This window comes from Somniosus microcephalus, chromosome 34 (assembly GCF_052327205.1).
Source record: "Somniosus microcephalus isolate GS21.2 chromosome 34, FLI_Smic_1.0, whole genome shotgun sequence".
NCBI lineage: Eukaryota > Metazoa > Chordata > Chondrichthyes > Squaliformes > Somniosidae > Somniosus > Somniosus microcephalus.
In genome coordinates, this window is record NC_141020.1 from 3,285,125 (window position 1) to 3,304,149 (window position 19,025).

The 19,025-nt window shown below is 45.1% G+C and overlaps 1 protein-coding gene across 4 annotated transcripts in view; it reads left to right on the top strand.

The window, feature by feature from the left end:
- samd4b (sterile alpha motif domain containing 4B) overlaps window positions 1–19,025 on the top strand; it is an 88,020-nt gene that overhangs the window by 40,612 nt on the left and 28,383 nt on the right. For 3 of the 4 annotated variants that reach the window (XM_085973189.1, XM_085973188.1, XM_085973190.1), the window contains exons 3-4: window positions 2,288–2,803; window positions 14,732–14,998. In XM_085973189.1, coding sequence (XP_085829315.1) covers window positions 2,288–2,803; window positions 14,732–14,998 — 783 coding nt within the window. The remainder of the gene's footprint in view (window positions 1–2,287; window positions 2,804–14,731; window positions 14,999–19,025) is intronic. The other variant, XM_085973191.1, reaches the window with a different exon arrangement.

Consider the following 19,025-nt stretch of genomic DNA (forward strand, 5'->3'; position numbering starts at 1 on the left):
CCACCACCTTAAACATTCACTCCCTCCACCACCGGCGCACCGTGGCTGCAGTGTGTACCATCTACAAGATGCACTGCAGCAACTCGCCAAGGCTTCTTCGGCAGCACCTCCCAAACCCGCGACCTCTTCCACCTAGAAGGACAAGGGCAGCAGGAGCATGGGAACACCACCACCTCCAAGTTCCCCTCCAAGTCACACACCATCCTGACTTGGAAATATATCGGCCGTTCCTTCATCGTCGCTGGGTCAAAATCCTGGAACTCCCTCCCTAACAGCACCGTGGGAGCACCTTCACCACACGGACTGCAGCGGTTCAAGAAGGCAGCTCACCACTACCTTATCGAGGGCAACTAGGGATGGGCAATAAATGCTGGCCTTGCCAGCGACGCTCGGATCCCATAAGCGAATAAAAAAAATAAAATCTCCCTGCAGTTCGCATCTTAACCTGGCCAAGGGGGAACCAGCTGGAGACCTACTCCAGACTTCCACTGGTGCACCAGGAGGCACCGAAGAGTGGCCTCACTGATCTGCTTTGAGCTTTTTAAACACAAATTATCTGTTTCCGGAGGGAATGTGCCTGGCCTCCTTCTGAAAACATCATTGAGTGTAGGAAATTCACTGCATATGGAATTATGGGTGCCAGCATGTTGGCCATTTCATGGTACAGGCCATTAGAATTCCACTGCACCAGTCACCATTTGCAGTTGCCCCAGAACCTCATTTTAATTTGTGCTTATTTACTAACCTCTAAGATGTGGGTGTGGTCAGCAATGCAGTGCATCAGCTTGCATTATTTTGACATGAAACTGGACTGATCGAGGTGCTGCATTGCAGAAGGTAATTAACTCCATGGCCATATTTATTTTCTCTTTCCCCTTAAGTTTATAGAGATCTCAGCGGTTTTCCTCCATTCTTGTGTGCAATCTGCTGTCCCATTTTCTACTTCTCATACCCGCATGCCCAGGTTATGGAACAGGAGTGTGCTGAATAGCTGGCTGGTCCTCTATCCTGACAAAGTACAGTGTCTAGGGAGGACAGCCTGATGCAGCTGGACCTTTCCTGGGACAGAGCGGGGTAATGACCTGGCAGGTGACTGCTCTTCAGTGTGGCACATAATGGGAAACTGCTGGATGAGAGAGAGAGAGAGAAAGACTAAAAACCTCAAAGCTGGAGGTAAACCAAAGTGAATCTCTCCAAATTTGTAGTCATGTAGCAGTACCACCGAGTGTCCCTTACTTACCGTACATAATTCCCTTTAACGTAACGATGTATATATGCGGTTTGCCTGTGTGGGGCGTTCCCCCTTTGGGAGCGCGGGCGAACGCGATGACGTCACGCCGCACATCACGTGACTGCCCCAAGCACAGGCAAACGCGATGACGTCATGACACAATCCCCGGGACTGACTAGTCAGTCCTCGTGGCGTCTCCGTCTGGCTAAGACCTACTTAATGGCTCTCTTGTACCGATCTCAGCCAGCTGTTGGAATTCGATTATTCTTGCATTAAAGAACGATTTGATTATTCTCCTGGAGTCGACCTCGATTATTTGATAGGCATTCGTCCAACACCTACAATTGGTGAACCCGAATACCTACAGTCCTATGATTTGCATCGCTATTCTACATTATTGAAAAAGGTGCATCCTATTATAAGTTGAAATACTGATGGTTGCAGGTCTGCTGTGGGGAGTTGTGGGAGGAATTGAATTGAGCACCTCACACACGAAGCACATTTACTGGTTGAAGTGCAATTTTCTTGCAGTGTGTTGATACCAATATGTAAAACAGGCCTAATGACAATGCTTCATTTGTGTATAAATGTCGATAGGGTTAAATTAAACATTTTTGGCAGTTAACAAACGTGCAAGTTCCAAAAGACATTCACAAGGGTTAATAATAAATGATGAAAGCATATTGAGCTTACTTTGAACATTCTTGGCCTTGTGAACTCCTAAATTGCAGCTGTTTTTTGAGTCCATTCCACCCCTGTGCCATCTCGTGTTTAGTGACAGTTGAGATGTTTTGTAAGCTTGGTTGCACTGCATTTCCCACCCCGCCCACCCAAAATAAAAAATCTGGGTACTAACTTTGTGCATAACCAGTCATTGATGCAGAGTTTCCCTTTACTCGTGTGCAATGACTTAAGTTTGAGTTTGGCGGGGAGCTACTGGCCATTGTCCGCTTACATGGGCTAATGTTGCATGTCGTGTATGAAGGTGAAAACTTAGTGACAAGGCAAAGCCTCATCTCCAGAAGTTTGAATGATTGTACTTTGTTCATTTTTCAGCTTTCATCAGTCAGTGGCATCAGGACCCGAAGGAAAAGGTCGTTCTACAGTTGCTTTCCCACCTTCCTTTACTTCAGCCTGGCAATGTGGAGGCCAAGTCCGAGTACATGAAGTTGCTGCAGAAGGTGCTGGCCTATTCCATCGATAGCAACCTGTTCATAGAGGAGAGCCGGCAGCTCTTATCCTATGCACTAATCCATCCTGCCACCTCACTGGATGACCGGAGTTCTCTGGCCTTATGGCTAACCCACTTGGAGGAGCGCATGTCAAGCAACTACAGTTCGCAGAATGTGGGCCGGGCAGACTCTATCTACGCAGGGGTGTACAACCAAAATCAAAGGCAGAATGTCGAAGACAAACTAAATGAATGGCAGAATCGAGCGGATAGCGGCATGTGCGTCACTGTCCCTGCTTGGCAGGACAAGTCAATGACTTGCGAGAATGGACATTTGCCTCTGCATACATCTGCATCGGTGCCATCTGCTATGAACAACATTGGAAGCAATACAAGTACAGGTAAGGTAGACATTTAATTATCGAGTTTGAACATAAAAGGTGGCTTGCGCTTGAGCCCCTGTGCTGAGTGTTTCTGGCATTGTTGCTGGATTTTTGTCACAATGTGGCTGGTAAAGATAAATTTGTTGACTAGACTGGCCCAGTCAATAAAAGTGGACTTTGCATTTATCTATTCTGTTCTACATGTACTGTCTTCATTGGCCAATTCTGAAGTATTTTGGCATCAAGTGCATATGTGCTGAAACTCTTTACTCTCTTTCCCCCTCCCCACTGGGTAAAGGCGGCACGCCATGTAAACCCAATCCACACCAACCTGAAGGTCCAGGACTTGATAACAAAAGTGCTATTCCTCGTGTGTAAATCTAGACCGCCAGCGATGTGGGCGGTTTGATTGTGGACGACGGTCTGTTGCCTGTTGCCTCACAGCGCCAGGGACCCGGGTTCGAATCCGGCCTCGGGTGACTGTGTGGAGTTTGCACATTCTCCCCGTGTTTGCGTGGGTTTTCTCCGGGTGCTCCGGTTTCCTCCCACAGTCCAAAGATGTGCAGGTTAGGTTGATTGGTTATGATAAAAATTGACCCTTAGTGTTAGGGGGATTAAATACGTGGGTTACGGGGATTGGGAGGGATATGTGTCGGTGCAGGCTCGATGGGCTGAAATGGCCTCTATCTGTACTGTGAGGTTTCTGTGATTTCTGTGGCATCACCGAATCTGGTCCTCGCCGTTTATCCCTACTTGGCCACTTTCCAGCAGAGGCCCTGGACATTATTTGGGACCAGTAACCCTGACTGGATTTTATTAATTTGCCATTACTATGCAGAGTTGCTTTTACATGCAAAACAATAGGCAAACTAAGTTTAAACACGAAACTGAAACAGTGCACAAGTGGCTCATAAACCATCGAAATTACAGCCCAGCCTGAGGCCATTCCAACCCTGAATCCACTTCCCCGCCCGTTTTACATTTTTATATTCTTTTCCGATATTTATCCAATTCCCTTTTTTTAAACTGATATTAGAGTCTCTGTCTCAGTAGCCACTTGTGGCCAAGCATTCTGTGCTCTGACCTCCCCATCATTCGCCATTCCCCACATTACAACAGTGACTACACTTCAAAAGTGCTTCATTGGCTGTAAAGTGCTTTGAGACGTCCGGTGGTGAAAGGCGCTATAGAAATGAAAGTCTTTCTCTTCTTACTAGTGATTATCTGGAGTCTACACTGCCTTGTTACCGATTCACCAATCACTACAAAAAATCTTTCCCTGTTCACCCTTTTATATTAAGATATATGAGCACCGCTTAAAAATCATGCCATAAATCGCAACTTCTACAAGAAGTAACTCGGAGTACTACTGAACGGCCAGCTGAGGGCGCCGCCCGAGGAGTATAAATACTCGGGCGTGGGCCCAACTTGGCCAGAGACAATCTGGAAACAGGAAGCTAGTGACTACTAACTAGACCTCCATGTTTTGTTACAAGTCGATTTAAAGCCTTGCTTTATGTACAACCAAGTGCGTCGTGAGTCTTTATTACGTCACATCACTGTTCTGGTGAAAACATTTGGTACCAGAAAGCCGAAAAAATATATAGCTTTAAAAATATATCAATCAAATGAACAGAAGAACTTCGATTTATGTGGTACTTTTCATGTCCTCAGGATGTCCCAAAGCACTTTGCAGCCAATGAATCACACTTGAAGTGTAGTCACGGTTGCTACAGTTCACTAGCAGTGGTGTAACTAGAATTAATGTCTGTGCCACCTGCCGGTGTTTGAGCTCTGCTTATACCATTGCTTTCATTTGTTATTTTCACTGGGCCGCTGATAAATTGGCCAGGGTTTCTTCCTCCCTCCCCCCCCCCCCCCCCCCCACCCGCCTCAGTTTAAAATATAAATTTTAATTGGAAATAAACAGACAACCTTTTATGCAGATTTAAGGTCAGATACTGCAGTGTCGAATAGTTTTTATTCAGTTGATGTGGTTTGCATTACCTGATTTTTGCCTAGCCCTGCAACCCATACTTTATAATTCCAATGTTATTGGCGTGAAAGAAGCACTGAGATCTTTTCCCACGGGTCGGTGAGAGTGGTTTGCTCATGGGAGCTTGCTGTGAGTTGGTGTGTTTGCCAAGTTCGACAATATCTGCTAATGGCTTAACCCTTAAGACTTAAAAAGTTGTTAATTAAAAGCTGTATTCAGATACACTGTCCAAAGATACTCGTCCAAAATTCACCTTTTTATAACAAGCGCGTGAGACCTCACTTTGCAGAGCGTTGCATCAAAGTGTTCGGTTCTCCTGCTAGATCAGTTGGTGAATACACTCCCCTGTGTGAAAGCAGCCAGGAAGCTCCAGGGTTTGGCTCCTGTGTTAGCTGGTGGTGATGGAGGTGCTGGAGTTGGGTGTTGGCACCCCTGGGCTAGGAAAGGGGAAAGACCAGGTTTCTGCTTCCGAGTTCTGTCCAGTGACCCCTGTTGAAAAGTTTCCTTGTACTGACATTTGGCGAGGGCAAGGATCTATGATTTCACACCCACCCCCCACCGTTTTGTAGTTCGAGTTCATGCATGATTAATAGCTTGGGAACTACCAGAGGGCTGTGTCCATAATTTTCCTGAATGCACTGCTTCAATTGAAAGAGCTAAACAATCCGTGTAGGAAAATTGTATACCCAATTTGAAAATGCTGAAGTTTACTCGAACTCTGTGTTGAGGTCTGCAGTGATTGTGCTTTGTTCTCCGTGCACTGTGAAATTGGTAACCACATGAGAATATGGACATGGTACGCAGTGATCTCATTACAGGCTGGACCTCTGATTGTGGAAAAATAATTCATGCCCTCACAGAGCCTTGTAGATGTGGCACTTGGCACTGAAGTAATGATGTATTTCTGCACTGGAGTAACTGACATTACATATTCAGAGACCTTGTATTACTTATCACTAGGATCTTTCTGGATTGCATGCTAGAGTTCAATACAAATGGAGAGAACGTGCCCGTCTGCCGTAATGCTCATGTTTTGGTTTTAAAGTTTTACATTTTTGGAGGAGGATTTTCTATGGAGTTGGAAACTTCTGATGTTGCACAGAAATATTCAAAAAGGTGAAAAGGGGAGCTTCTCTCTACCCACCCCCCTCCCCCCACCGCCCCAATGACCTAGTGGGAAAATGCGCTACCAAGAAGGTCCCAAGTTCAGTTCTTGGTCTGGGCTGAGTTAGGTGATGTGACTGGACAACAAGTGGGATGTTACAATTTGGCTCAACGTCCCAGACTGGAAGGGTTTCCAACTTCTGATCACTATTCGATGACTACTAATGGAAAGTACACTGAGATCAGATTCCGTCCTGGCTGTGCTGTTCTCTAGTTGAAAAGTCTGTCGGCACTATCTTAGCTCGGGTTCATGCGGGAAGAACAGCCAGGTAGTTGAGGGTGAGCAGCGCCTATGGAATGTGCGGTTCCCTAGCAAACAAGTTAGTGCCTTTTAGAAGGGGGGAAGAAAAAGGTTGCAATGTGCTTGCTTAGCTTGGATAATCTTGAACTAACTGCTGTTTGCACAAAGTAATGTTAAGCCAGAAATCTCTGACTGCTGTGCCATATTTTAAGAATCGTTCATTTGTTCCATCCATTCCTCTCCTGGGTATTTGAGCAGTAGAAGCATTTTAGGCAGTTCAGTGAGTAGTTCCAACAAACTGCGCCACGGAATAGGTTATGAATTTTCACCGTAAGTTTCTGAACTTGGCTACATTGTTGGGGGAAGGGGGGGGGGGGCGGAGAATGGAAGAACAGCATTTCTCCTCAAAGATGGATGAAATAGCTTAGAAAGTCACCAAGCTCTTGCATACATCTGGTTTTGGTTTCAGAGTAGCATTGACAGAGGCCTTGGGAGCATATCAATTGTCCACCCTCTTGCTGAGGAGCAATGCATTGTTCAGGATAGGGGTCCTAAATGAGGGAGAAAATAACTTATTAAAACAACACTCAGAAAATGTCTGCTGCAGATGTTACATAATAGAAACCATGTGCATTATAAAAGCTACAGAGAACATTCAGTACTCCACCATGCCAGTGGCATCAGCCTATATATAGATTGGAACAAAAATGCCTGAAGGCAGTACAAACCCACAGCTGTTTTTCCCCTCTGTGCAGTCAACTAAAATTATGCATCTTGGGCTTTCCGTGAATGACATGTACGTGAAACCAATAGAAATAAATGATGGACTTCAATCAGCTGTCACCATTGTAAACTCATTGGCAGCAGACCAGTTCTGATTAGGGTTTTATTCTGGAAGATAATGACTTCCCTGCTCAATTATTATATTGAGGTACAGCCTCACTGGCGCTTTTGCTCCCTTTTTCGAGATGCGGGAGTGGCAATGGGAAGTGAGTGCTGACATGTGCCGCTGTCTGCCATTTTATTCTTCTGGCAGGACAGAAATGCAATTTTCACACTGCTTGCTTCCCCAACATGACAGAAGGTCTGTGGCCAGATTTTGAGAGTCACGCCTGCGACTTTATAGTAACTGCGAATGCACAAATTTTGCACATGGCGGATGTTTCTGTTATCAAATTTACTGCCTATTATAAACCAAGCAAATTAGATAAAATATAAATCAGCTAACTGGCCCTGCAATATAAATGTAGTTTAAGGGTTCTTCTACAGGGGCCAGGAGACAATTGGTTGTTATTTAATCGACTTGGTGTGCGGTAAATACCCACACGCAGTCTAATCCTCACTGGTACCGGTGGGCAGTATGGAGCAGAGACCTGCTGCTTTGCCAGTGTCTTCAGTAAAGAGTACCAGTTGTGTGGAGCATAAACACCGGTGTGGACCTGTTGGGCCGAATGGCCTGTTTCTGTGCTGTAAATACCGTGTAATCTCACTCCCACAGGACATTGAGGGGAACTTGGTGTTTTCTATTCCGAATACTGTCTTTGTAAAATGTATTACAAACACTCTCTGTAGAGTACTAAACAAATGTGTGTTGTCGTGACTCATTGATTTTTTTTCTTCTCCTCCTTCGGTTTCGATTTCAGGGAAAAAAAAATCATCTGTAGATTATTCCACAGCTGAGATTTCACCCAGGCAACTGGTTCCCAAACATCAGCCGGTACTGCCATGAGTTGGCTGCTAGGACTTATTTTTTGTATTTTTCCCCTTCTGTTATATTATCAACATACCCCAGACTGGCGACTCCCCAAGCGTGGAGTGACCTTTCCCTATGATCAGAGAATGGTGAGCATGAACACGCACTCATCCCTGCTCTGCAGTGCACTGGAGCTGTGCTGGCTTGCCTTTTTTTAAGAAATGTGGAAAAGGATTTTTTTATTAGGGAAAAATTGATGCCAGGGAGCTCTGGCTTGATGGTGACGGGCAAGCTGTTGTGGGTGCAACAAACCTCATTGGAGGTTAACTTCATTTCCCTCGTTTTATTAAAAAAAAATTGAAGTGTGTATGAACTATTTTAATGGCATCCTGACTAACCTATGTGGTGATGCAATACCTTCAACCCACACAAACTTTGTCATCACGTTCATCTGTTTTCACTAACTGGGTTTTATGTGAAGAGTTTGCCTTGGCTGCGTATTTACATACCTAACATACTTGTGTGATCTCTGTCTATCCAAACTGTATTTGTATACCTCAGGAAATGTGCCTTGTTTGCTAACTTGGTTGTCTAGTCTGTCTGACTTTATGGGGCTTTTTAATATGCTGCGTTCTCCCTCCATGAAGAAAATCTATATAATGGAGGTGGTTGGACACTCTTGGTAATGGAAATGCTTCCCTTCGGAAGCTGTTGGTTTGGGATGTACAATTGAAAATGCTTCTCTGGGAACCTTTCTCAATAACTGAAAAGATTGGCTTGCCTGCTATATGCTGATTTTTCCCTGCCCCTGCGAAGGAAGCAAATTAATGAAGTAATAACAACAGCAACTTGTATTTATATAGCGCCTTTAACATAGTAAAACGTCCTAAGGCGCTTCACAGGAGTATTAAAAGACAAAACATTTGACACCGAGCCGCATGAGATATTGGGGCAGCTGACCAAAAGCTTGGTCAAAGAGGTAGGTTTTAAGGAGTGTCTTAAAGGAGGAGAGAGGTGTTTAGGCAAGGAATTCCAGAGCTTAGGAAGCTTAGAAGCCACCAATGGCTGAGTGATTATAACCGGATGTTCAAGCGGGCAGAATTAGAGGAGCGCAGATATCTCGGGGGTGGGGGGGTTGTGGGGCTGGAAGAGGTTACAGAGATAGGGAGGGGCGAGGCCATGGAGGGATTTGAAAACGAGGATGAGAATTTTGAAATTGAGGCGCTGCTTAACCAGGAGCCAGTGTAGGTCAGCGAGCACAGGGGGTGATGGGCAAACGGGACTTGGTGCGAGTTAGGACACGGGCAGCCGAGTTTTGGATGACCTCAAGTTTACGTAGGGTGGAATGTGGGAGGCCAGCCAGGAGCGCGTTGGAATAGTCAAGTCTAGAGATAACAAAGGCATGGATGAGGGTTTCAGCAGCGGATGAGCTGAGGCAAGGGCGGAGACGGGCGATGTTACGGAGGTGGAAGTAGGCGGTCTTAGTTATGCTGCGGATATGTGATCAGAAGCTCATTTCAGGGTCAAATATGACACCAAGGTTGCGAACAGTGTGGTTCAGCCTCAGACAGATGTTAGGGAGAGGGATGGAGGCAGTGGCTGGGGAACGGAGTTTGTGGCGGGGACCGAAAACAATGGATTTGGTCTTCCCAGTATTTAATTGGAGAAAGTTTCTGCTCATCCAGAACCTGGCTTACAAAGAAAAGGTAAAATGAGAGAGAGCAAACACACAAACTTGTTACAGATTTGGTGAGGAATGAGATTTGGATTATTCAATCCTCTTCACTTCTATTAAAATTACTTATCGGCTCCCCCAGTGATTAATGTCGATACTGTGTGCTGCTGAGGTGCACGGCCAGGAAAGATCCCAGGGTTAAATCCTCGGTCTGTGAGTTAGCTTGCCTTAGTTTGGGCAGTGGTGATGTCACGGGTATCTGTGTCTGTGATTGGACCAAGCTGTAATTGCACCACCCCCCTCCCACGCCGCATAGTCTGCTGATGGTAATTGTCGAGGCTCAAATGCCTGGAATGGCACATGGGAGATGTACTTGACTGGTACCAACTTCCCTTTTTGGAGAGGAGGAGCAGAATTGTCAGCAACTGCACTTAAGACTTGCATAGCTTGTCTTCAGCCCTCTCCTTAAAAATACTGGCTGTGCAGATTTCTCAAATAAATGAGTCCAGCTGCTGCTTTGGGGATTAATCTGGCTATTTTCAGCAGTCTGTGGGAGATGGAGCTTACCGTTTAATAGGGTATAAACTTAGTGGGAGACATTCAATGCAGAAACAGCAACTCCAGTGAAAGGAGCCATAGATATGCCTTCCTCTCCCCGCCCCAACACAGAGGCAAGAACCTAACGCAGAAGGAAAAGATGACGAGCCAAATTCCTCTCCTCCGCTGATTCACAGCATAACCATTTTTACTTTGAGTGGGTGAAAATTTCCCAAAGCAGCGTGGCTTGTGCCAGGAGCCTGACTTGTTCTTGTGAATGTTCATATTTAGATTGAGTTTCATTCATTGTAGAAGTACAGCTAATTTTGTTTTTGGGGGAGTTTTTATTTACTGAAGAGGTGGTCTCCCCTTGGTGTTATAAGTTGTAGGATTTCATAAATGACAAATATTAAAAACTTGTGGCAAAAGGTTGTTTGACATTTCACCTAATATAGGTGTGAGCGATTGCAAACATGGGCCGTCCCAAACATGGTGAAAACTCTCACATCCGCCGTCTAATGTTCCCTGTAAGCTGCGCTTTGTTCCACGCGGTATTTACAATGTAAAAGCCGGTGAGCAGTCTGCGCGGGACCTTTTCAGATTACTGTGTGGCTGCACGAGCGGGCTCCTTAGTGAGAGCGTTGCCGCGAACTCTGGGGCTCGGGTCCAGATGATTATACGGGCAACTTCAATAAAGTGAGCACGTGGCTTCCAAGAAAAAAAAACTTAAAATTCAGTTTCTCGGTATCCTTGCAATAGTACAAGCTTTCTCTGACTAAAATGGTAAATGTACAGTAACAACTGTGTGGTTAATGTTTTTACGTTGTGTGCTTGGGGATGGGCGAAGTGATCTGTGTAGTGTGGGGGCGGGGTGGGGTGTGCAGTGTGTTTGACCACTCGTACTACTATAGGCTACTGACACACCAGTATCCCCTACATATTGATCATCAGAATGGGGGTGGGGTGCGTAGGAGAAAGAGTGGAAGCCAAGCACTCCCCTTATAGAAGACTGGGGAAAGGGAGACTGAAAGAAAGTGGTCTACTATTGCAGACTTGGTGGGGGGGGGGGAAGGACAACGTAAGTGAGGGGAAGGGGAAAAGATACCATTTTGTTTAGAAGTCTGATCTCGTTGCAACACCCAGGCAAGCGACTACTCATTCACTTGATTCAGCCGATTTCCCCAAATATTGCTATCACTCACCATTTGAACAAACTCTTTTTAAAAGCTATTGGAGGGAGATGGAATATTAAAAGTCTGATTTTCTCTGTCCTGTGAGCCATCTGATGTGCTTTCCAATAACACAAGGAGCAAGCACTTGCATCTGGGCAATATTAGGTGCACAGTTTTATCTGGTGTTCCAGTGAAAGACCATTCAGTTCTAATCCTGTTTACATGCTTCCTAATTGTAGCCCTTAAGCATATTGTGTTTGTTGTATCTTGACCAGCAGCATAAACCACCTTGTTTAAAAAGAAATCATTTAAACTTCTTCGGTTCATATAGGCCAAGAGTCTGTGCCAGCTAACATTTAAGCCTCTGCCATTAGGTACCTGACTGTGGTGCAGGATGGCTTGTGCTAAATTTCTCCCCTCCCAATGGGCACGCTCCAAACCTCTCTTTCGAGCCTTGAGCACACAGATCGACTGAGACCATCACACGGTGAGTCATGGTAACCTTCTGCTCCATGGAGCAGCCCATTGTTGCACCGTGAAATGGCATTTGGAAGGAAAACCAAAAACAGGACAGATTGTCTAAAGAGCATTTCTTGTAATTACATCTTCAAATCTTAGAACTGATGCTTCTAATTAAACTACATTTGTTGAAGGGCGCTCCTGTAAGCATCCTGAATAGTTGTATGTGCGCAATTCATGTCCTCCTATAATCCAGTTAGAGCATGAACAGCTCGGAGCTAATATTCTTGAACCTTGTACAAGAATACCCAGTGATTTCGTGCCACGCAGTGGCTTGGTTAGCAGTCACCGTTCAGAAACTGAGCAACACAAAGGTGGTCAGCTATATTGCGCTCGCTGGATTGATGAGGGAATTATAATTGACTTCAGTGCCCATGGAGGTGAAAAACCAGCCAGGGTTACTGTTCCTGGTCACTCGCTCAGGCTCCCTGCCAAGGTTCATTCATTAAGGAAGGCCATTTGGGTGACATGCCGGTGGCAGTGCTGGGAGTGGAGCGTCTTGCACCATGTTTGTTTTTGGAACAAAGTGCTTCCTTGAAGCATCTCCTCTACTGACTGCGTCACACTGACCTTCCCATTCTCTCTCCCCACCCGGCCCAAAAACATGTAAAAAAACAAAATCTTTCTAGTGTGGGATTGGAGACCATTTTGGCATGTGGACCATCTCAATAATGCCATGGGATATCTACGCTTTGTAGATTTTAAACTCTCGTAACTCTTTTCTACAAAGCTTTTTTAAGCATTTAGTTCAGTTAAGAAAGTAGTTTGCTTAAAAAGCTGAATGTAGAGTTGCTGAGTATTCCGCTCATAGCAGCGCTGGTGTTGGGACGTGGATTGTCTACGCTGAGTTTCTGATCTCGGTCACATCTCCTGGCTGGGGCCTAAGTGTCCCATAGAGAACAAGACTAATCAGAGGAATGACTTCCTGATCTGTTCTAGTGCAAACGGTTTGAGTGGCATTGGTAGAGATGCAGGAGCAGGGCTTATTCTTGCCCTCTGTACGATGTGATGGGTGGGAAAACCTAGAGAGAGAAAGGAAAAAATTATTTTTCCAAAAATAAAGTAATGCGAAGCTTCCCCTGTGGCTTAGTGGATACATGCACTAAATCTGTGGCGTGGCAATGAGTCAGGTCAGTCTGAGCTGATCGCATTCATTGAAACATAGAAACATAGAAGATAGGAGCAGGAGTAGGCCATTCGTCCCCTCGAGCCTGCTCAGCCATTCAATGAGATCATGGCTGATCATCCAAATTCAGTACCCTGTCCCTGCCTTCTCCCCATATCCCTTGATCCCTTTAGCTTTAAGAAATATATCTAACTCCTTCAATATATTTAATGACTTGGCCTCAACTGCCTTCTGTGGTAGAGAATTCCACAGGTTCACCACTCTCTGGGTGAAGAAATTCCTCCTCATCTCTGTCCTAAATGGCTTACCCGTTATCCTTAGACTGTGACCTCTGGTTCTGGACTCCCCCGCCATCGGGAACATCCTTCCTGCATCTCGTCCTGTTAGAATTTTATAAGTTTCAATGAGATCCCCTCTCATTCTTCTAAACTCCAGCGAGTATAAGCCCAATCGACCCAATCTCTCCTCCTATGTCATTCCTGCCATCCCAGGTATCAGTCTGGGCAGCAACAGTTGGTCCCTGAACTGGGAGGTGGATAATTTACCAGGGATGTACATGCGTGATTGGGGACAGGACTGTGGCCCCAACGAGTGGATAGTTTGCTGTCATATACTCTGGCCCATGAAGAATGACCCCATGAGTGAGGCACCATAGAATTGGCGGCACCCATTGAGCCGTAACGCGGGAAGGGGTGAAGGAGGGAAATTGGCAAAATAAACTTGCGTATACTTTGTGTGATTTGAGGCCTGTTCTATTGAACAAGACCAATCCATCCTTGTGGAAGTTTCTAGTCTGGACATCACCGGATTAATTTTGCCTCTTTGAGCCTTTGTAAATGCTGAACAGTTAATTGGTATTCAGTTTGCTGTTTCATTATTCACTAGCTACAACCTAGGGTCTAGAAACTGCCCTTGGTCCTAATGTAGCAGAGTATCTGTTAAACAGACAATCCATTATTTAGTTGGAGTCGCTGAATTTAGACTTCCCACCTTTTTTTAGAAAGTGGAATGTAAGATGATTTTCCTATTTACAACATTCTAATTCTGATGCTGAAAAATGCAAAAAAAAGTTTAAAGAATCTGCTTTATAATAGTTTTCTTGCGCATAAATGCATGCTAAGGATCATAAATCTGCACATTTAAATCTTGGAATCAATTTATAAGACAGTGTGTGCATACAGGGGCTTTTTTTTAAAGTTTGTTGTGTTTTTCTGCTTTGAGTCCTATTTTTCAGATCGTAGGGCAGAAATGTTGAGGTTACTGGAGAATCTGGTGTTTTAAATCGCACTGCACAAATGGTTGTGCCTTGGCTTGAGTTGATCGAAGTTTGAAGAACATTAGAGGCGGTGTTGGTGGGGTCGGAGTGTAATGCGCTTTCTAGCACTAACTCGTGAGCTGTCGGGAGCTCGGTATTTACCTTTATGGTACTAGCCTCCCTTCAGTTGGGAGGCGCGGAGGCAGCGCAGGAAGGGGGCCCTCGCACTACTTGTGTTTCTCTAGCTGCAGGTGGAGCCCATCCATTACCCACTGAGACTGATGAGGGCCTGAAGTGTTCACCTAGTAGATATGAGTTGTTATTTAAAACGCCAAACACTGGAGATGCACAGCAATGTCAATTAGCAACCGAGAAAGATTAACATTTTGCAACGCAGTCAGGCTGGGGAGCGAGTGACACTTTTGCAGGACTGACCAGGACTGAACACCTGAACCCCATCTTTTCAGCATTTTTTTTTTGTTTTGCCCACTACATTTGTTGCATGAGGGGGACAGGTTTCTTCATTTAAATTTTTCAAATAAATTAATGTACCATTTTTAATTTTCAGTTCTCCAAGGCCAAACCCAAACCAACCACAGTCCTCTGAAGCGCTCGGTTTCCCTCACCCCACCGATCAATATGACAAACCAGTCTGTGGTCAGCGAGTGGATGTCTCCAGACGACCTGCGTACCAGGGCAGTCTACGCCCCATCAGACCATGCACCGCTCTCCCCGCAGAGCAGCATAGCCTCCTCTGGGAGTGGCGGCAGTGAGCAGACAGAGGAACAGGGGTCAAGTCGCAACACATTTCAGGAGGAGGGGAGTGGAATGAAAGGTAAGAGACAGTGACCAGGTTATTGGCTCAGAAAATGTGATTGAACTACATAGGGCTAGAAATTCGTCTCGGGCGGTCTCTGACCGGCCGCCCGTTGTACACAGCTCCTGAATATCAGGCACTGCGTATAACGGGCAGCCAATCCGATACCGCCCGTCTTTCGCCTCCGCCCGAGACGAGTTTCTAGGCCGTAGAGTTTAGGCTGAAAGTAGAACAAAGTCTGCATAAAGATTAGGAAGTTAGGAGTGAGGCGGGAGGTAGTTGGACCTTTTTCAGGCAGACGTGTGGACATGGTTACAGGGACATTGAAGCGGACAGTAAAATGAGGATTTTTTAAAAACCTGTTGGCCAGTCTTGGTGAGTGTGACCGGTTTGCAGCGAGGTTGCTTCTGGCTGCACAAGACCAACGTGTCGGGAACCAGCAGTGCAACCCATCTACGGTCAATGTAAAGGCAGCTGTAATGAGGTGGATAGTTGGGTTTGATCTGTGAAAGGCCCAGCCTGTGTCACATTTGTCCCAAGATAGGAAGACTATTGCTTGAATACAGATCATGTACAGTCCTTCGTTCCGCAGCTAGCCCTTGCGCCTTGCTAGCATACTGGTTTTATGTTTTATTTTATTTCATTTCAGTGTGCAGGAAAGACAGTAATGCGCGCATCCTTTGACCAATAACTAGTAAAGCATCTTGGAATAGATTTCAGATATTGAAAAATATTTCCATTGTTGACCTCTAGTTTGCCTGTGTATTTTAGCAATATTATCATTTGGTCGCAAGAACTTTGAATATTTTTTCCAAAGCAGTAAATGGAAGTATCAGCATGTGCTGATGAACCTCACTGAAGCTGGGAGCTCGGGGAATACTCTTCTGTGTACTAAAGTTTTCCTTTCAAGTGAGCCCTTAAACAACCTACTTTTGAAGTTGCAGCCAGTTTTGGAAAGCATCGATCACATTTCCCAAACATGTGTCTGCATTTGTCACAGTAAATTACTTCGATGTGCAATGACTGTTCTGCAGACAAATATGGCAGCCTTGTGCACAGCAAAATCCCACGGGCAGCCCTGTTAACCTATCTTGGAAGGCATTGGTTGAGGGAGGAATGTTGCTGGGAAACGGAGAACTCCCTGTTCCTCGAATATTGCTCTGGAACAGGCAGATTTGGCCTCGGTTTTAACTTCTCATTCTAACTGATTGTTCTTCGAATTCTAATGCCCTGAAGGTGATGACTGTTGTTGTATTTTGGCATCGTGGATGTCAGTCGTCCTGTGATGACCTCGCCTGAGTGCTCATTCTTTGTGTATGAGTCGAGATGGAGTGTGACGCTCTATTTGACCATGGGGAGAGGGAAATCACAGCACAGCCAGATCCTGACTGCACCGTTCCAGCAGTGGTCACTGCATAATGAGCAAGGACCCTGTGTGATTGTCTTCTGCATTTTAAGCTGCCGTTCATTTAGTTGGCAGTATTTAGCAGTTGGGGAAAATCACAAGTGACATCTGTGCCCTTTGATCTTTTATTACCTTCTATGCTGGGTGCTCTCGCACTCTATCTTTCCACCATTTTGGTGTCTGTTGAAGGTGAGAAAAAGCGTCCTTTTTTTGAGGGGGGGTGGAATTGGACACCTAAGTGTCTTTCTTCTCACCCCCTCCCCCCCCCCCCCCCCCCCCAATGATGCCGGTGGCTGCTGCTCTCTGCTACCTCAACCAAGTGCCCGTTCTTGATGTAGACAGTGCCCAGGTAATGAGTGGTGTTGGGGCACAACAGATGAGATCAGGGAGGGTGTTTCTAATGAAACCGGATGTGTGTACGTAACACTATTTTCTGATATCTGGAAATAACTGGGATTGTTTGGTTTGAGTTAGATACATGAAATTGCATTTCAGTCCCTCCTTCTACATTTCTTCAAGTTGTATGCATTTAATGTCTAAAACTGTGTGTACTGTAAATGCCTGGAGGTGCATTACAAGGTAGTAACCCATCCATGTGTTCAGATGACATTCATAAATTGCTGCAGCCTTGCGTGCTTAGTTTATGACATAATTTAAAACCCTCTGTTGTGCTGTTGCCTTGTAACATGACCCAGGAAATGGTGCTTCTAATATGGAAGTTTTCCTGCGTCCTGTGACTTTTATCCTCTGCTCCACCCACTCTGTACTGTCTCTGGCCTTAATTGCCTTTACATCGCATCAGTGGTGACATCAACAGACTGTTCATTTATCTCCAGTTCCTCAAAACAATAAGTGTGAGGAATTCTCTGAATCGCAAACAGCAGTTGGTGGAAACTAATTAGTCAGTGAATGAAATGTCAGGATTTAACCACGTCGCTCCTTAAACAAAGTGCTGAATAGATAGAACCTAGACAGAACAAGATCTTGCTCATCGCTCAAACCTCCCAGTGTTGTCACTAAGCTTATTTAGTGGATTGGTGCCAAGATGCTACAGTAAGAATTGGAATTAAGCCAGTACACGGTGTGCTCTTAATTCATATCCAAATTACTTCTGCCACAGCGATAGACATGTAACCAGTGCTATTTAGGACAAATACTCTCTTCAGACACAAGCCTAGATTGGAAGGATGTGTTCGATAATTGTACCGACTTTTTTCTTTTATTTTTCACAGCTCAGAATGACAGTATGAAAAATTCATGCACCCATCATTACACACCTCTCTTTTTCTCTCTCTCTCTCTCTCTTTTTCTCTCTCCCTGCTTTAGTTTCCACTTACACTGCACTGCTGCCAGGCTTCTGTTGCTTCTGTCTGGCCAGTGCTAGGCTGTAGTTTGTGTGGCTTCCCCTCGAAGATTTTCTTGAATATGGGAACGCAACACAGGTTTGACTTTGCAGTATATTTATTGACTGTTTTAGTTCAATTGTTTGGTGATCAGTCACTGGCCTCAGTCTGGTAGTCTGTCTTAAATGTTGAGACTTGCAGCAACCACCATTTTGATGACATTAATTGATCAGTAGAATATCAATGAATTGCAGCCATATTTGGAGATTGCATTTCAGTGTTTGGAGTAAGCTATTAGGAAAATAGGTAATGAAATTCAGCAATGTACAGAAAGTCTTGCTATATTAGTACGGTGGACCGGGACAGTGGAGTACCAATGGGTTGGTACGTAGGGTTTGAGTTCCTCACCGGCTTTTCTCTGTCTCCTCATTTGGAAACGGCTAGACACATCCAACAATTTTGTTTTCATTTCCCTTCTCTCCCCTTTCTCATAAAGAAGGAAAAATCGAAAGATTAGTTACAGCAGAACATTTTTCTCTTTCTTCCTAGTACAGGAAACTTTGTTATATCCGGCACCGACGGGACCGAGCTGTTGCCGATCTATCAAAATTGCCGGACATACAAAGTTAATGTTGAAGCATACGGAGGTTTTCATCTCCGTATCTGACAACAAACACACTTGCTTAGCAACAGCTTGTAAACAGTCGGCCCGTACCTTGGAAGCATCTCTGTAGCTTAGCAACAGCTTCAGAGAGACTTTCCAGAGCCCGACTGTTGAAAACAAAGCCACGAGAAGAAAAAAAACCTAACAAAACAGCTCCTGATTTCTGCCGGTAGATCGAGGTTTCCGGACATACAACCTCTGGATAAACCAAAGTTTCCTGTAGCTGATTGCAGAGTGGCATCGAGACTTGTCTAGTCGGGGGTATCTGTACGTGTTCTCTGCTCAATGAATGGTGGCTGTTACAGGGCCACAGGAAAGAGGAGAGAAGTTCTGAATTAAGATTTGAGTTAAAAGGCTAACTCGTGGGCCGTGATACAACAGGCGGAGGCTGTTCAGCCCCTCAATCCCATTCCACCCTTCAATTAGAATCTGACTCATCTGTGCCTAAAATTAATTTCACCACCTTTGATCCATTACCTACTAAGTTGTCGATCAGTCTTGAATATTTAAATTGCTCCTGAGCATCCACAGCCTTTTGGAGGAGGAGATTCCAGATTTCCACTGCCCCTTGTGAAGAAGTGCTTCCTGATTTCACCCTTAAATGGCCTACCTCTAATTTTAAGATTGTGCCTC